The sequence below is a fragment of the Notolepis coatsorum genome (genome assembly GCF_963971535.1).
Source record: "Notolepis coatsorum genome assembly, chromosome: 5".
Classification (NCBI taxonomy): domain Eukaryota; kingdom Metazoa; phylum Chordata; class Actinopteri; order Aulopiformes; family Paralepididae; genus Notolepis; species Notolepis coatsorum.
The window spans coordinates 200865771-200883283 of record NC_140169.1 but is presented as its reverse complement, the minus strand read 5'-3'; the positions used below and the strand labels follow the sequence as shown (position 1 = coordinate 200883283).

At 47.8% G+C, this 17513-nt stretch overlaps 1 protein-coding gene across 2 annotated transcripts in view; it reads left to right on the top strand.

Moving 5' to 3' along the window:
- The window catches only part of ubxn4 (UBX domain protein 4), an 86534-nt gene that overhangs the window by 26001 nt on the left and 43020 nt on the right, over positions 1 to 17513 (top strand). For both annotated transcript variants that reach the window (XM_084313963.1, XM_084313962.1), the window contains exons 6-9: positions 244 to 376; positions 1515 to 1569; positions 5608 to 5772; positions 10006 to 10133. In XM_084313963.1, the coding sequence (XP_084170089.1) occupies positions 244 to 376; positions 1515 to 1569; positions 5608 to 5772; positions 10006 to 10133 (481 nt within the window). The remainder of the gene's footprint in view (positions 1 to 243; positions 377 to 1514; positions 1570 to 5607; positions 5773 to 10005; positions 10134 to 17513) is intronic.

The following is a 17513-nucleotide window of genomic DNA, read 5'->3' as shown; positions in this document are numbered from 1 at the left end:
CTATAACAGAACCAAGCATTTCACTGTAATGTACAGGTACCTTATATAAATGTGACAAATAAAACAAAAACCTTTCAGTAAAAGTGATGGATTGGAATTCGGTACTCGATGTTTAGGACTTGGTGGATTTTGGTGCATCCTTGGTATTATAAACACAGCCCTGTTGTGTTTGACATCTGAGTCATTACTTGGTTCATCTTCTATTGTATTCTATTGTATTCTATTGTATTGTATTCTATTCAGAGTCCCTATCCAGGCCAGCAGAAGGGGGAGGCCCTTCAGGTCACATGGCTCCTGGTGAGGACAGGAGTGCGTCATCGGATGACACCTCACACAGTTGCCCCTCGGAGCAACACCTGGACGCCAAGGTGGAGAGGTACGAACACACACGCACGCACGCACACACACCCACGCATACGTTTTAAATTGTTTTTATATATGTGGCAGATCAATGAGTGTCTGACTCCCACCTAAACTGCACAGACCACAACGCATAACGAATTACGTGTATAACCCCCGGTTAGGATACCTTATGTATACTGCACCTGTGTATACTATATACTTTACTTACTCATAGTATATATTTAGATGCTAGTGTTTATTGTAACCATATTGTAATGTATAATATAACTGATAGGGCATACAGACCCTCACCTGCACCTTTAATCACACTGCCTACTTGCTCAGATGTGTATTTGTAATTTATTCATGCGTATATTCAGAGTTAATTATATTGTTTACACTGCCTATTTTTTCTTTTACTTTTCTACTGTATACTGTATTTGGTATTTTATTGCCTGTATTTATGTCTTCTACTATATATTAGAGATATAGGGGTGGGAATCACAATACTAGTTACAATATTGTAATATTACAATATTCTTTACAGAATGATTTAAAGAGTTGTACAAATATCTTTCAGAAGAAAATGTGTAAATAATCATTATTTAAAAAAATAAATGTATTGATTGTTAAATATTTGTAATTGACAGACCATCTATTTATATAGTTTATTTATTGTTTTGAGTAAGGGGGCTGGCTAAATAAGATGTTCTTCCTGCTCCTTTTCGCTCATGGAATGTACAAATTGAGACATGCTTTGATTATAAATTGTGCCTTACTCTGCATTACCATGAACGGAACAAATTAAATGTAATATTATGATATATTGCAATTTATTACCTTTTTTCAACTGCAAATTATGTCCCCAACGGAAAACCTTTAACATCTGCAATAAAAATATTAATTATATACATCTGCTGTTTTATCTAATAAGATTACGCTTTCAGTCTATTCACCTCATTCCAATCATTTCTATTGCAGTAAAATGGGATTGTTGTGCAATTATCTTCTTTACTTAAAATTAGTATTATTTATTTTAATAAATATCGATGCTTAGCGTCACTATATCTATATAATATCTGCACGCAAAATATTGCGATATATTGCTGTATGTATTTCTTCCCCCACCCTGACTGATGTCTGTGTCCTCTGTCCATCACTCTGTTCTTCAGCTTGACAAAGAAACTGGAGGAGAAACGTGAGCAGCGGAAGAAAGGAGAGGAAGAGGTCTGGAAACTTAATTGTTGTTGAGTTCTCCTCTTTCACCTCTTTGGAGGCGAGGTGTCTGCTAACTGCTGGCATTCACTACATCATCAACCTTTATTTATTCTCAAATACAATTGAGGTCACCTCATTTTCAATGTCGTCAAGACTTTACAGACATTTCAATGCACACATTTCTACAATATAATAATAATAAATATGTATAACTATATATATAGCACTCTTCACACATGGACCGCAGTCCAGAGTGCACCACAGCAATTAGTATAAAATGGACATAGGCATAAAATCAGTACACAAATTGACAAAATAAAAAAACAATGCATGAATTGCAGACATAGGTATAAAAGACAATAAAATCTGTAGTGTGGTAGTGAAAGGGTTAACCATCTGTACTGTGGTAGTGAAAGGTTAACCTTTGGTAGTGTGGTAGTGAGTGAGGAGAGCTCACATCGCAGCGACAACCAGAACCTGCAGATTCCTCCTGAGCAACGTGAGAAGGATCCGCCCCTTCCTGACAAAAGAAGCCACCCAACTCCTCGTCCAATCAACAGTCATCTCCCGCCTCGACTACTGCAACGCACTGCTCGCTGGCCTCCCGGCCACTGCCACTAAGCCTCTTCAACTCATTCAGAACGCAGCGGCCCGCCTGATCTCAAACCTACCGAAGTCGGCCCATGTCACCCCACTTCTTAGGGACCTGCACTGGCTCCCCATTGCTGCACGAATCCGCTTCAAGGCCCTCGACCTAGCATACCGTGCGGCAAAGGAAACCGCTCCCGCCTACCTCCGGTCAATGGTCTCCAACTACACACCCTCAAGACCCCTACGCTCTGCATCTTCTGGCCGCCTCAGACCTACTCCTATCCGAGCTCCGGGAGGGTCATCAAAGAGAAGCCGCCTATTCTCAGTCCTTGCCCCACAATGGTGGAATGAACTACCCACCCCAGTTAGAACAGCCGAAACCCGTCCAATCTTTCGCCGTCGACTAAAGACTCACTTCTTCAACCATTATCTGAAATTAAAAAAAAAAAAAAATCTAACCCTAACTAACCTTACTGTCATACACTTGTCCTAATAAACTAACCTACACTGTAGCACCCAACACTTTGATGAACATTGTTACTCAGCTGATAGAGTTGTGCCCTTCCTGATGACTTGTTGTACAGAACTTGTAAGTCGCTTTGGATAAAAGCGTCAGCTAAATGACTAAATGTAAATGGTGGACGCCCTATGCCCCCCAACGGGGTAAAGAGGATTAAGTCAAGTCAGTGTAGTAGTGAAAGGGTTAACCTTCGGTAGTGAAAGTGTTAACCGTCTGTAGTGTGGTAGTGAAAGGGTTAACCGTTGGTACTGTGCTAGTGAAATGGTTAAAGGTCCCATGTTTTGCTATTCCTTTCACTATTTGGGCAATGTTACACAAGTCCTGTGAGTCTATGGAACATAAGGTTTTTTTCAAAAAAATTCATTGTTTTGTATTTCTAATCAAGTACTCTAAGGGCATGCGTCCACCTAGCTTACATTTCCAGCTGAAAAACGCTGGCAGTGCGCCGGTAGTGCTGGGGTGGAGCGCTTGCGGTGAGAAAAAAAACGCAGCGCAAGCCTTTTGTAGCTATGGCAACAAGCTGTCAGTCATCAACCTAGTGAACCTACCTGATGACGAGAGAGAAAGAACTCTAGCGACAACTACATGACAGCCATCTTGTAATAATAACTTTTATCGTATTTTACTGCAGCGGTTTTGCACATATAGCATATTTTAATACACTTTATTGTATATTAATTATATATATAGTTATTGCCTGACACCATAGTTCGCCCTTTGCTTTTTATTAGCTTTTTATTAGTATATTCGTGTAGTTATTCGTGTATTTGTGCTTTGTCGCGAATCTCAATGGCCCGTCTCTTGTGGGCAGGCAGGCAGGCAGGCAACTCCGGTGTCAAGTTACAAACAGAGTGGTAGATATGACCGGCTGTGATTGGTTGTCTGAAAAGACGCCCAGCGCATCGCTCTGAAAAGTTCCGAAAGTTTCAACTTTAAACGCTGGGTGCGGCCGCAGAAAAAAGCTGAAAAAAGAAGCCGACTGCAGCGCATTTCCTATAGGCGGCAGCATGCGGCCGCATACGCTCCCTCCCCATTGGGATAAATTGAAAAAAGACTCTTGCGGCCATAAATATGAGACAGGTGGACGCGGGCCCTAAAGCAGCATTTTTCCACTTCAAGATTTCAAGCTGTTTTGGGCTCCGCTCCGCCCATACTCTCAAAGAGCTTTGAGTGACAGTCACCCACAGTCTGCACTGGCAGACAGAGAGAGACATAGAGAGATTGAGGGGGATACTAATTAATTTAGCCGTGGGGGGGGGGGGGGGGGGGTGTCATAATCCCACGGGACAATGCATTGTTAACTTGTTTCAAATGACAATATATACCCCTGTGAATATTATTGCACGGATCGGAATACGGGCGCGCGCAATGATATTTTGCAGCAGGTTGACAGTGATATGCGCGTGCTCCCGACTGCGTGTGTGTGTTTCCCCGTGCGTATGCTCCGTGTCCCTCTCTCTCCCTCTTCCTCTTTATCTCTCTCCCGCTCGTTCTCTGCGCTCTCTGTCGGCACCCGTGCCACGTCAACCCGTTTGAGCAAGTGTCAGTACCGTAAATCCTCTAATATAGGACGGGTCTTGTATTTACCTCAGCTGCAAAGAGCACCAGGCCTTTATTAGAGAGAGGCTTATATAAGAGGCAGGCCTTAATTTCACAAACTGGCCAATTGTAATTGTGATTGATTGATTGATTGATTGATTGATTTTATTTAGACAAACATATACAGATCACATGAGTATTTGCTTTGTCAGGGTGAAACTGTGGTGGATTAACGTAATTCACACACTGAAGTTGGAACTGTCTATAGGTTGCGGGGTCCGGGGACGATTTAGCGTGTGGTACCTTCTCGACCTCAGGTCGAATCGAGTTGATGATAACATGCAGTGGCTTTAGCTGACGCTGTCATAGCCATCATGATCTGTGATGCCGACTGGACAACGCCAGCCCCGCCTGCCAACGCCATATAGATAGTGAACGTTAACATTTGCAAAACAAAGCCGGTGTCGTCCAGCCGACACCACAGATCTAGATGTGACGACGTTAGCTAACGTCAGCGAGAGGGAAACGTTAATGTAATCAGTGTAGCGGGAGGCAGCACTTAATTTGCATTGGCAAGAGTTTATCTCATTCTATATCACGGCACGAAAAATTTAAAATAAACCTTATATTGGAAGCCAGCCTGTATTTGTCTCCATGTATCAAACCCTGTTGTTGAGTGCGCTACAACCATAGAGGGGGCGTTAGTTATGCAGATCAGCAGCACCTACTGACGTCAGGGAGCGAGTCAAATCAGAATGGCTTAGTTCAGTGAGGGAGGATCTCGTGAACTCGAGACTGGACTGATGAGCCAAAATGAGAATTAGAGACACAGAACCGATTGATACAACCCCACATTGCTATAAAAAACAATGCTAAACACTGGAAAAGGCCATTTATAAGACATGGGACTAGGGATGCTCGATATTGGCTTTTTTACCGATACCGATATACCGATATTGTCCAACTCTTAATTTCCGATACCGATATCAACCGATACCGATATATGCAGGGTTCCCCCCCCCCCCAAAAAACTGAATGATTTCAGGTAATTAACATTACATATCTCTTGTTGTGGAATTAACACAACATTATGCATACTTTTGACAATAAATAAAATCAGAATTTGTTCTTACTTGCTTGCCTGGGTAAATAAAGGTTATAGAAATGTTAAAAAAAATATAAAAAAAAATAAAAGTTGAAAACCGATACCGATATTTTCCGATATCACATATATCGGACGATAATATCGGTAGGCCGATAATATCGGACATCCCTACATGTCCTTTAATGCGATCCCCCCCCCCCACACACACACACATGCATGCACACCACAGGGCTTTCAATGACCAAAAGATAATCATCTTCCTCAATCTCTCTCTCTCTCGGTGGTGATTCAGGGTGATGTGAAGAAGGAGACCGAGAGGAGGAAGCTAGGGAAGGAGATGGTGGACTTCAAGAGGAAGCAGGAGGACGACAAGACCAAGCGCATCGTGGAGGAGAGGAACCGGGAGAAGGCAGAGGAGAAGGCGGCCAGGGACCGGGTCAAGCAGCAGATAGCCCTGGTAGGTTCTGTCTGCTGTTATCTCTAGAGGTGGTTTCAACAGCAGCAGATAGCCCTGGTGGTGTGTTCTCTCTGCTGTTATCTCTAGAGGTGGTTTCAACAGCAGCAGATAGCCCTGGTAGGTTCTGTCTGCTGTTATCTCTAGAGGTGGTTTCAACAGCAGCAGATAGCCCTGGTGGTGTGTTCTCTCTGCTGTTATCTCTAGAGGTGGTTTCAACAGCAGCAGATAGCCCTGGTGGTGTGTTCTCTCTGCTGTTATCTCTAGAGGTGGTTTCAACAGCAGCAGATAGCCCTGGTGGTGTGTTCTCTCTGCTGTTATCTCTAGAGGTGGTTTCAACAGCAGCAGATAGCCCTGGTAGGTTCTGTCTGCTGTTATCTCTAGAGGTGGTTTCAACAGCAGCAGATAGCCCTGGTGGTGTGTTCTCTCTGCTGTTATCTCTAGAGGTGGTTTCAACAGCAGCAGATAGCCCTGGTGGTGTGTTCTCTCTGCTGTTATCTCTAGAGGTGGTTTCAACAGCAGCAGATAGCCCTGGTAGGTTCTGTCTGCTGTTATCTCTAGAGGTGGTTTCAACAGCAGCAGATAGCCCTGGTGGTGTGTTCTCTCTGCTGTTATCTCTAGAGGTGGTTTCAACAGCAGCAGATAGCCCTGGTGGTGTGTTCTCTCTGCTGTTATCTCTAGAGGTGGTTTCAACAGCAGCAGATAGCCCTGGTAGGTTCTCTCTGCTGTTATCTCTAGAGGTGGTTTCAACAGCAGCAGATAGCCCTGGTGGTGTGTTCTCTCTGCTGTTATCTCTAGAGGTGGTTTCAACAGCAGCAGATAGCCCTGGTAGGTTCTCTCTGCTGTTATCTCTAGAGGTGGTTTCAACAGCAGCAGATAGCCCTGGTAGGTTCTCTCTGCTGTTATCTCTAGCAGCGTTTCCGTTAGCCGGTAATTACCGGTATTTGACCGGCAAAATCTGTTGAAGTCCGACATATTTACTCTCTCCGGTCTTAATGTCCGGTGAAAATAATTCCCTGAGTCTAAGCACAATTTGATAATTTGAATTGTATTAAAATAGGCTAAAATTAAATAGCCTATGCGATGAACGAAACGATCATTACATTTGTTTCCTCGTTGCTTCTAATAATGACAACGACGTCGTCAGCGAGAGCTTAGTGCTGGGTGTGCAAACTTTTGTGAAGCTGCAGAGCCAGAGCACTATCAGCACAATGCAGTATTCCAGCAGTACTCCAATTCAGCCATTTTCAGCCAATGTTGGGTGGGGGGCGCTGCTGTGCGGTTCCCAGAAAAGAGCCAATAACACTGAATCAGCTGCTCTGCAGCGCCATACTCTTTGCAAATAAGTCGTTGCGAGGTGGAGAGAGTCGTCACGCAAACCACGATAATGTTGCCGTCTCTCTGCTTTCTCAGTTCTTCGCTTGATATAATTAATACAAATGTCCAATATAACGGAATTCGTTAGCTCATAAAAATGTGATTATAACAGACTGCTGTTTAGTGTCGGACCGACTGCCCACATACGCGGTCTATTTTATTTCAAGTCAGCAGCAGCACGGAGTATCGAGGGACTTATTTTATTTGGAATATATTAATGACTGTATACGCAAAAGTAGCCTAGTTTTAAGTAATAATATTATAAATCTACATGCCTTGAGGATGACATTCTTTATATAGCCTGCCTATCAATTGTTTTAAAGCTCAATAAACTATGACCGGAATTAATCTCATTTGTCCGGTAGATTGAAATCTTGCAGGTCACGGAGACCGGCAACAATTTTTTCTAACGGAAACCCTGATCTCTAGAGGTGGTTTCAACAGCAGCAGATAGCCCTGGTAGGTTCTCTCTGCTGTTATCTCTAGAGGTGGTTTCAACAGCAGCAGATAGCCCTGGTGGTGTGTTCTCTCTGCTGTTATCTCTAGAGGTGGTTTCAACAGCAGCAGATAGCCCTGGTGGTGTGTTCTCTCTGCTGTTATCTCTAGAGGTGGTTTCAACAACAGTAGATGGATTCAAGAGGTTTATTTGTCAGATACATACCAAGGCATACAGTGAAATGTGGGTGGCCATGCCCGCTTTGATTGTGCAATAATACTAAATAATAAAATAGACATAATAAACGGGTAATAAAATAGACATAAAATAGGCATGATAAAATAGACATGCTAAAGTCCTGAGATAGTGCAATACAATGTTAGCTACGGAATTAAGGCACTGGGTCCTATGTACACTACTATACGATATACAGTTTTTACTCTATATCCTTATGCTATACTTGCTATTTCTACTATACAAGAACCACATCAGTTCTTTCCTTAAAGTGACCTTTATTTTCCTCGTTCCTTTAGATCGCCCTGGTGGTGTGTTCTCTCTGCTATCCTTTCTAGAGGTGGTCTCAACAACACGTTTCCCATGGGATCTGATTTTGATTGATTCAAATCAGATCTGGTCTTAAAAAATTTATTGGATTAGTATGGATTTACTTCTTTCAACCATAGACGGCTCCCTAGTCGACTTCTTTCAGTAAATAAGAGAAAAGGGCAACAAAGGTTTGGATATTGGCGAACACATTCCACTCAAATGTTTGAAAGAACTTCTGTGGAAAAACATTTGGAGTGGGTCTGAGGTCAAAGACGAAGACCAGAGAATGTATACCGCTTAACCAAAGCACTGTTGCCGCCTTGTGAACAAAACACATTGTGCAACACTGCCCCCTGGTGGTTCGTTTGATTTAATGTTGTGTTCTGGTTCAGGTTGCAAAACAAGAACTCGGGGGCTGATGAGATGAGAAGTTCCTTATTGATCCCCTTGGGGAAATTCGGGCAGCATGGGGGAGAGGGAGGGGGGGGGGGGGGGGGTAATAGTAGAAGATGCAATACAGGCAATACAATTATAGTACAGTAGAAAGGTAAAAATAGGCAGTGTAAACAATATAATTAACTCTGAATATACGCATCTGAGCAAGTAGGCAGTGTGATCAAAGGTGCAGATGAGGGTCAGTTATATTATACATTAATTTACAATAAATATGGTTACAATAAACACTAGAATCTAAATATATACTATGATATATATATACTATTAAGTATTAGGGCTGTCCCCGACTAAGGATTTGGATAGTCGACTATGATTGGCCGAAATTAGCCGATAGTCGACTATTAGTTGACTATGAAAAAATATATATATATTAAAAAGAAAAGTGTGTATATATATATACGGTATTTTCTTTTTTGTATCATTCCATTTGGGCTGTGGTGCTTAATGTCTGAAGGAGTCGACTGAAGGCTTTTTGTCCTCTGCGAAAGCATGCAATTGGTCCACTGATGGATACAACTTGATATTTGTCTACAGTGTGTTCATTAGATCGGTGAAATCCTCTTTCAGTGCCTCTGTGCCTGTTTTCTTAGGCAGTTAGCCTCTGGTATGCATGCCATTAGCGTTAGCCACGCTTCTAGGCCTCTTTTCTTTTGGAATGAATGATTAAAAAAAAATATTAAAAGATTTTTTTTTTTTTTTTTTTGGACTAAGAGGTTGGCAGTCGACTACGGCTCCTTTCGATCGATTATTCGACTAATAGGGGCCAGCCCTAGTAAGTATACAGTATACACAGGTGCAGTATGGCGTGATGCACGTCATACATTATACGTTGTAGTCCGTGCTGTTTACTTTATTTGTTTATTTGGACGGGACAATGCAAAATGTATTAACACAGTGGAGTGTAAACATTTACGGATTTAGCACAAGGCTAATTTCCATCCATTGTCCCCAGATATGAAAACAGGACTCATAAAAACAGTAAGACATTTACAAATACAAAAAAACAGGACACATAAAAACGGTAAACTATTTACAAATACATAGCAGCAATACACAAAAATACTAGTGGCTAGAGAGATGTCACATGTGGTCACATGACTGGTTGGTCTTCAGCCATTTTTTGAGTTGCCCTCTAAAAGAAGCAAGGGGGGGGCTTTCCCTTATGGAAATGAGGAGACTGTATCACGTTTGACTGCCTTTTATAGACGGGACGTTTTGGCCAAACGTGGTCAGTCTACGTTGGACCGTACAGTCACCTCTGGTGTCTGACCTGGTGCAGAGTCCAGTGTTTCTTCTTTTGTACATCAATTCCTGTACAGGAGGGGGAGCTAGTCCATGTAGGCATTTTAGGTGGGAGTCGGACACACTCTGTGATCAGATGTTCCTCGTCTGATGCAGGGTTTGTATCCCCTCTCCCGCAGGACCGTGCAGACAGAGCTGCCCGTTACGCCCAGAACCACGAAGAGGTGGAGGCTGCCAGGCTGGTGGCGCTGCAGGCGAGGCAGGCGGAGCAGGAGAAGAAGAAGGAGGTCTCTGCCAGGGAGAGGAGGTAAAGGAGCAGACACGGGTGGGAGAGGAGGTAAAGGAGCAGACACACGGGTGGGAGAGGAGGTAAAGGAGCAGACACAGGGGTGGGAGAGGAGGTAAAGGAGCAGACACGGGTGGAGAGGAGGTAAAGGAGCAGACAGGGGTGGAGAGGAGGTAAAGGAGCAGACACGGGTGGAGAGGAGGTAAAGGAGCAGCAGACACAGGGGTGGAGAGGAGGTAAAGGAGCAGCAGACACAGGGGTGGAGAGGAGGTAAAGGAGCAGACACACGGGTGGAGAGGAGGTAAAGGAGCAGACACAGGGGTGGGAGAGGAGGTAAAGGAGCAGACACAGGGGTGGGAGAGGAGGTACAGGATCAGACACAGGGGTGGAGAGGAGGTAAAGGAGCAGACACAGGGGTGGAGAGGAGGTAAAGGAGCAGCAGACACAGGGGTGGAGAGGAGGTAAAGGAGCAGACACACGGGTGGAGAGGAGGTAAAGCAGCAGACACAGGGGTGGAGAGGAGGTAAAGGAGCAGACACACGGGTGGAGAGGAGGTAAAGCAGCAGACACAGGGGTGGAGAGGAGGTAAAGGAGCAGACACGGGTGGGAGAGGAGGTAAAGGAGCAGACACAGGGCTGGGAGAGGAGGTAAAGGAGCAGACACAGGGGTGGAGAGGAGGTAAAGGAGCAGACACACGGGTGGAGAGGAGGTAAAGGAGCAGACAGGGGTGGAGAGGAGGTAAAGGAGCAGACACAGGGGTGGAGAGGAGGTAAAGGAGCAGACAGGGGTGGAGAGGAGGTAAAGGAGCAGCAGACACAGTGGTGGAGATGAGGTAAAGGAGTAGACACAGGGGTGGAGAGGAGGTAAAGGAGCAGACACGGGTGGAGAGGAGGTAAAGGAGCAGCAGACACGGGTGGAGAGGAGGTAAAGGAGCAGACACGGGTGGAGAGGAGGTAAAGGAGCAGACACAGGGGTGGAGAGGAGGTAAAGGAGCAGACACAGGTGGAGAGGAGGTAAAGGAGCAGACACAGGGGTGGAGAGGAGGTAAAGGAGCAGACACAGGGGTGGAGAGGAGGTAAAGGAGCAGACACGGGGGTGGAGAGGAGGTAAAGGAGCAGCAGACACAGGGGTGGAGAGGAGGTAAAGGAGCAGACACGGGGGTGGAGAGGAGGTAAAGGAGCAGCAGACACAGGGGTGGAGAGGAGGTAAAGGAGCAGACAGGGGTGGAGAGGAGGTAAAGGAGCAGACACAGGGGTGGAGATGAGGTAAAGGAGCAGACACAGCGGTGGAGAGGAGGTAAAGGAGCAGACACAGGGGTGGAGAGGAGGTAAAGGAGCAGACACAGGGGTGGAGAGGAGGTAAAGGAGCAGACACAGGGGTGGAGAGGAGGTAAAGGAGCAGACACAGGGGTGGAGAGGAGGTAAAGGAGCAGCAGACACAGGGGTGGAGAGGAGGTAAAGGAGCAGACACAGGGGTGAAGAGGAGGTAAAGCAGCAGACACAGGGGTGGAGAGGAGGTAAAGGAGCAGACACAGGGGTGGAGAGGAGGTAAAGGAGCAGACACAGGGGTGGAGAGGAGGTAAAGGAGCAGCAGACACAGGGGTGGAGAGGAGGTAAAGGAGCAGACACAGGGGTGGAGAGGAGGTAAAGCAGCAGACACAGGGGTGGAGAGGAGGTAAAGGAGCAGCAGACACAGGGGTGGAGAGGAGGTAAAGCAGCAGACACAGGGGTGGAGAGGAGGTAAAGGAGCAGCAGACACAGGGGTGGAGAGGAGGTAAAGGAGCAGCAGACACAGGGGTGGAGAGGAGGTAAAGGAGCAGCAGACACAGGGGTGGAGAGGAGGTAAAGGAGCAGACACAGGGGTGGAGAGGAGGTAAAGGAGCAGACACACGGGTGGAGAGGAGGTAAAGGAGCAGACACAGGGGTGGAGAGGAGGTAAAGGAGCAGCAGACACAGGGGTGGAGAGGAGGTAAAGGAGCAGCAGACAGGGGTGGAGAGGAGGTAAAGGAGCAGACACAGGGGTGGAGAGGAGGTAAAGGAGCAGACACGGGTGGAGAGGAGGTAAAGGAGCAGACACAGGGGTGGAGAGGAGGTAAAGGAGCAGACACGGGTGGAGAGGAGGTAAAGGAGCAGACACAGGGGTGGAGAGGAGGTAAAGCAGCAGACACTGGGGTGGAGAGGAGGTAAAGGAGCAGCAGACACAGGGGTGGAGAGGAGGTAAAGGAGCAGACACAGGGGTGGAGAGGAGGTAAAGGAGCAGCAGACACAGGGGTGGAGAGGAGGTAAAGGAGCAGCAGACAGGGGTGGAGAGGAGGTAAAGGAGCAGACACGGGTGGAGATGAGGTAAAGGAGTAGACACAGGGGTGGAGAGGAGGTAAAAGAGCAGACACAGGGGTGGGAGAGGAGGTAAATGAGCAGCAGACACAGGGGTGGAGAGGAGGTAAAGGAGCAGACACACGGGTGGAGAGGAGGTAAAGGAGCAGCAGACACAGGGGTGGAGAGGAGGTAAAGGAGCAGCAGACACAGGGGTGGAGAGGAGGTAAAGGAGCAGACACAGGGGTGGAGAGGAGGTAAAGCAGCAGACACAGGGTTGGAGAGGAGGTAAAGGAGCAGACACGGGGGTGGAGAGGAGGTAAAGGAGCAGACACAGGGGTGGAGAGGAGGTAAAGGAGCAGACACGGGTGGAGAGGAGGTAAAGGAGCAGACACACGGGTGGAGAGGAGGTAAAGCAGCAGACACAGGGGTGGAGAGGAGGTAAAGGAGCAGACACTGGTGGAGAGGAGGTAAAGGAGCAGCAGACACAGGGGTGGAGAGGAGGTAAAGGAGCAGACACTGGTGGATAGGAGGTAAAGGAGCAGACACAGGGGTGGGAGAGGAGGTAAAGGAGCAGACACAGGGGTGGAGAGGAGGTAAAGGAGCAGCAGACACACGGGTGGAGAGGAGGTAAAGGAGCAGCAGACACAGGGGTGGAGAGGAGGTAAAGGAGCAGACATGGGTGGAGAGGAGGTAAAGCAGCAGACACAGGGGTGGAGAGGAGGTAAAGGAGCAGACACAGGGGTGGAGAGGAGGTAAAGGAGCAGACACAGGGGTGGAGAGGAGGTAAAGGAGCAGACACAGGGGTGGAGAGGATGTAAAGGAGCAGACACACGGGTGGAGAGGAGGTAAAGGAGCAGCAGACACAGGGGTGGAGAGGAGGTAAAGGAGCAGACACAGGGGTGGAGAGGAGGTAAAGGAGCAGCAGACACAGGGGTGGAGAGGAGGTAAAGGAGCAGACACAGGGGTGGAGAGGAGGTAAAGGAGCAGACACAGGGGTGGAGAGGAGGTAAAGGAGCAGACACAGGGGTGGAGAGGAGGTAAAGGAGCAGACAGGGGTGGAGAGGAGGTAAAGGAGCAGACACAGGGGTGGAGAGGAGGTAAAGGAGCAGACACGGGTGGAGAGGAGGTAAAGGAGCAGACACAGGGGTGGATAGGAGGTAAAGGAGCAGCAGACACAGGGGTGGAGAGGAGGTAAAGGAGCAGACACAGGGGTGGAGAGGAGGTAAAGGAGCAGACAGGGGTGGAGAGGAGGTAAAGGAGCAGACACAGGGGTGGGAGAGGAGGTAAAGCAGCAGACACAGGGGTGGGAGAGGAGGTAAAGGAGCAGCAGACACAGGGGTGGAGAGGAGGTAAAGGAGCAGACACGGGTGGAGAGGAGGTAAAGGAGCAGACACAGGGGTGGAGAGGAGGTAAAGGAGCAGACACAGGGGTGGAGAGGAGGTAAAGGAGCAGACACAGGGGTGGAGAGGAGGTAAAGGAGCAGACACAGGGGTGGAGAGGAGGTAAAGGAGCAGACACAGGGGTGGAGAGGAAGTAAAGGAGCAGACACGGGTGGAGAGGAGGTAAAGGAGCAGACACGGGTGGAGAGGAGGTAAAGCAGCAGACACGGGTGGAGAGGAGGTAAAGGAGCAGCAGACACAGGGGTGGAGAGGAGGTAAAGCAGCAGACACGGGTGGAGAGGAGGTAAAGGAGCAGCAGACACAGGGGTGGAGAGGAGGTAAAGGAGCAGCAGACACGGGTGGAGAGGAGGTAAAGCAGCAGACACGGGTGGAGAGGAGGTAAAGGAGCAGCAGACACAGGGGTGGAGAGGAAGTAAAGGAGCAGACACAGGGGTGGAGAGGAGGTAAAGGAGCAGACAGGGTTGGGAGAGGAGGTAAAGGAGCAGACACAGGGGTGGAGAGGAGGTAAAGGAGCAGACACAGGGGTGGAGAGGAGGTAAAGGAGCAGACACAGGGGTGGAGAGGAGGTAAAGGAGCAGACACAGGGGTGGAGAGGAGGTAAAGGAGCAGCAGACACAGGGGTGGAGAGGAGGTAAAGGAGCAGACACAGGGGTGGAGAGGAGGTAAAGGAGCAGACACAGGGGTGGAGAGGAGGTAAAGGAGCAGCAGACACAGGGGTGGAGAGGAGGTAAAGCAGCAGACACAGGGGTGGAGAGGAGGTAAAGGAGCAGACACGGGTGGAGAGGAGGTAAAGCAGCAGACACAGGGGTGGAGAGGAGGTAAAGGAGCAGCAGACACAGGGGTGGAGAGGAGGTAAAGGAGCAGACACGGGTGGAGAGGAGGTAAAGCAGCAGACACAGGGGTGGAGAGGAGGTAAAGCAGCAGACACGGGTGGAGAGGAGGTAAAGGAGCAGACACAGGGGTGGAGAGGAGGTAAAGCAGCAGACACAGGGGTGGAGAGGAGGTAAAGCAGCAGCAGACACAGGGGTGGAGAGGAGGTAAAGGAGCAGCAGACACAGGGGTGGAGAGGAGGTAAAGGAGCAGCAGACACAGGGGTGGAGAGGAGGTAAAGCAGCAGACACAGGGGTGGGAGAGGAGGTAAAGGAGCAGACAGGGGTGGAGAGGAGGTAAAGGAGCAGACGGGGGTGGAGAGGAGGTAAAGGAGCAACAGACACAGGGGTGGAGAGGAGGTAAAGCAGCAGACACAGGGGTGGAGAGGAGGTAAAGGAGCAACAGACACACGGGTGGAGAGGAGGTAAAGCAGCAGACACAGGGGTGGAGAGGAGGTAAAGGAGCAGACACAGGGGTGGGAGAGGAGGTAAAGGAGCAGACAGGGGTGGAGAGGAGGTAAAGGAGCAGACAGGGGTGGGAGAGGAGGTAAAGGAGCAGAAACAGGGGTGGGAGAGGAGGTAAAGGAGCAGCAGACACAGGGGTGGAGAGGAGGTAAAGGAGCAGACACGGGTGGAGAGGAGGTAAAGGAGCAGACACAGGGGTGGAGAGGAGGTAAAGGAGCAGCAGACACAGGGGTGGAGAGGAGGTAAAGGAGCAGACACAGGGGTGGAGAGGAGGTAAAGGAGCAGCAGACACAGGGGTGGAGAGGAGGTAAAGGAGCAGACACAGGGGTGGAGAGGAGGTAAAGGAGCAGCAGACACAGGGGTGGAGAGGAGGTAAAGGAGCAGACACAGGGGTGGAGAGGAGGTAAAGGAGCAGCAGACACAGGGCTGGGAGAGGAGGTAAAGGAGCAGACACAGGGGTGGAGAGGAGGTAAAGGAGCAGACACGGGGGTGGAGAGGAGGTAAAGGAGCAGACACGGGTGGAGAGGAGGTAAAGGAGCAGACAGGGGTGGAGAGGAGGTAAAGGAGCAGACACAGGGGTGGAGAGGAGGTAAAGGAGCAGCAGACACAGGGCTGGGAGAGGAGGTAAAGGAGCAGACACAGGGGTGGAGAGGAGGTAAAGGAGCAGACACACGGGTGGAGAGGAGGTAAAGGAGCAGCAGACACAGGGGTGGAGAGGAGGTAAAGGAGCAGCAGACACAGGGGTGGAGAGGAGGTAAAGGAGCAGCAGACACAGGGGTGGAGAGGAGGTAAAGGAGCAGCAGACACAGGGGTGGAGAGGAGGGGAAATATTAAAGGACAAAAGTTGAGCCGTTGTGTAAATCATTCTGAGTCGAGTTATTAAAAAATAGAAAGCATAGTTTAATTATTTCTCTGTGGCCACAGTAGAAAGTTCAGTTTACAATCAGAGACTTCATGTTCACACACACAAGAGTCTGACCAGCAAAGTGACCAAAAGCTCTGGTCAGACGTACATTAACACTTCAATCGCCGAAAACGCTGAAACACGTCTTTCCCCGCCATGCTCATTCTGCCGAAGACGCTGGACAGCGTCTTTGATATCAATATTTCAAAAATCTTTGATCGAAATCATATTCCTCCCCCGGAGACATGAGATGTACTGTTGAGCCCCTCTCAACTCTCCAACGGTTCAAGAGCGCCATCTGGTGGCCGATCGGCGGATCGCCCAGGGCAGAAACAGGAAGTGGAAGCTGGTGCTCATTTCAATTCGGTCCGATCACTCGCTAATAGTCCCAGGACTCGAGCTGATCACAACGGATGGCAATCTGTTACCAATAACTCGATAAACAACATGATTTGGACGTATATACTATTATACAACCTGGAAATGGATCGGGTATTTCTACATCCCATAATAGGAATATTTCAGTTCCACGCTCATCGTCCAACGGCGCGAGGAAGATACGGTAAGATCCAGCGTTATTTTTCAACGTGTTCTTTACTAACTGCTCTAATGATCATATCACCCACACTAGATGAATGATATAACGTTGCCCACGGAATTATAAACGACCCCCCCCCCCCCCCCATCCGGTCAACATCAGATGATAAGTAGTAACTCCTAGAAGCACGTCCAGTTGAAATTTTTTATCTCTCACAGATTCCTATCAAACTGTATTTGATCATCAATATAATGCATTTGGGGCTATAAATCAAGTTCTGGAGAAAGCTGCAGAAAACGATAAAAACATACTTATACTTTAGACCGTATTTTAGTATGAATATGTGAATGAAAAAGTATAACGTTGCTACACCCTGAACAATAGATATAGGACGTTGAATGGGCCATAGTAATAATGTCAATTTAGCAATACAATTTAAAAAATTATAGCCCTGCAAAGAAGGGGAACTTCTCCATGTTAAATAGGGCTGGCGAGGGATGGTAAATTATGAATTTAACCCTGGCGATCAAAGTGTTAATACAGTTTCAAGACGTAAACAAACTGGGTTCAGTTAGGGATTGTAATAACACAACCTTGCTTTGGCTGGCTAGGAAGAGAAAATATAACCTTGAAGTCCTTTCAAGAGACACACACACTGTAGTAGTTGTCTGAGCGTATTAAACCAGTCAAGTTGTACAATGATAGAATATGTATGATATCTCAACACAGATCTATAATGACATGATAATATTTCTACGACAGTTTATATTGGGTAGTCTTTCACACTGATATTGTATTGTACTTATCCTTCCTTCACTGTGGCCCCTCTCGTCTCCTCTCCTCTGCGCCCCTCTCCCGTGTCTTTTTGTCGTTCTTCTTAGTTGATCTGCTTTGAATCAGCTCAGGTCCT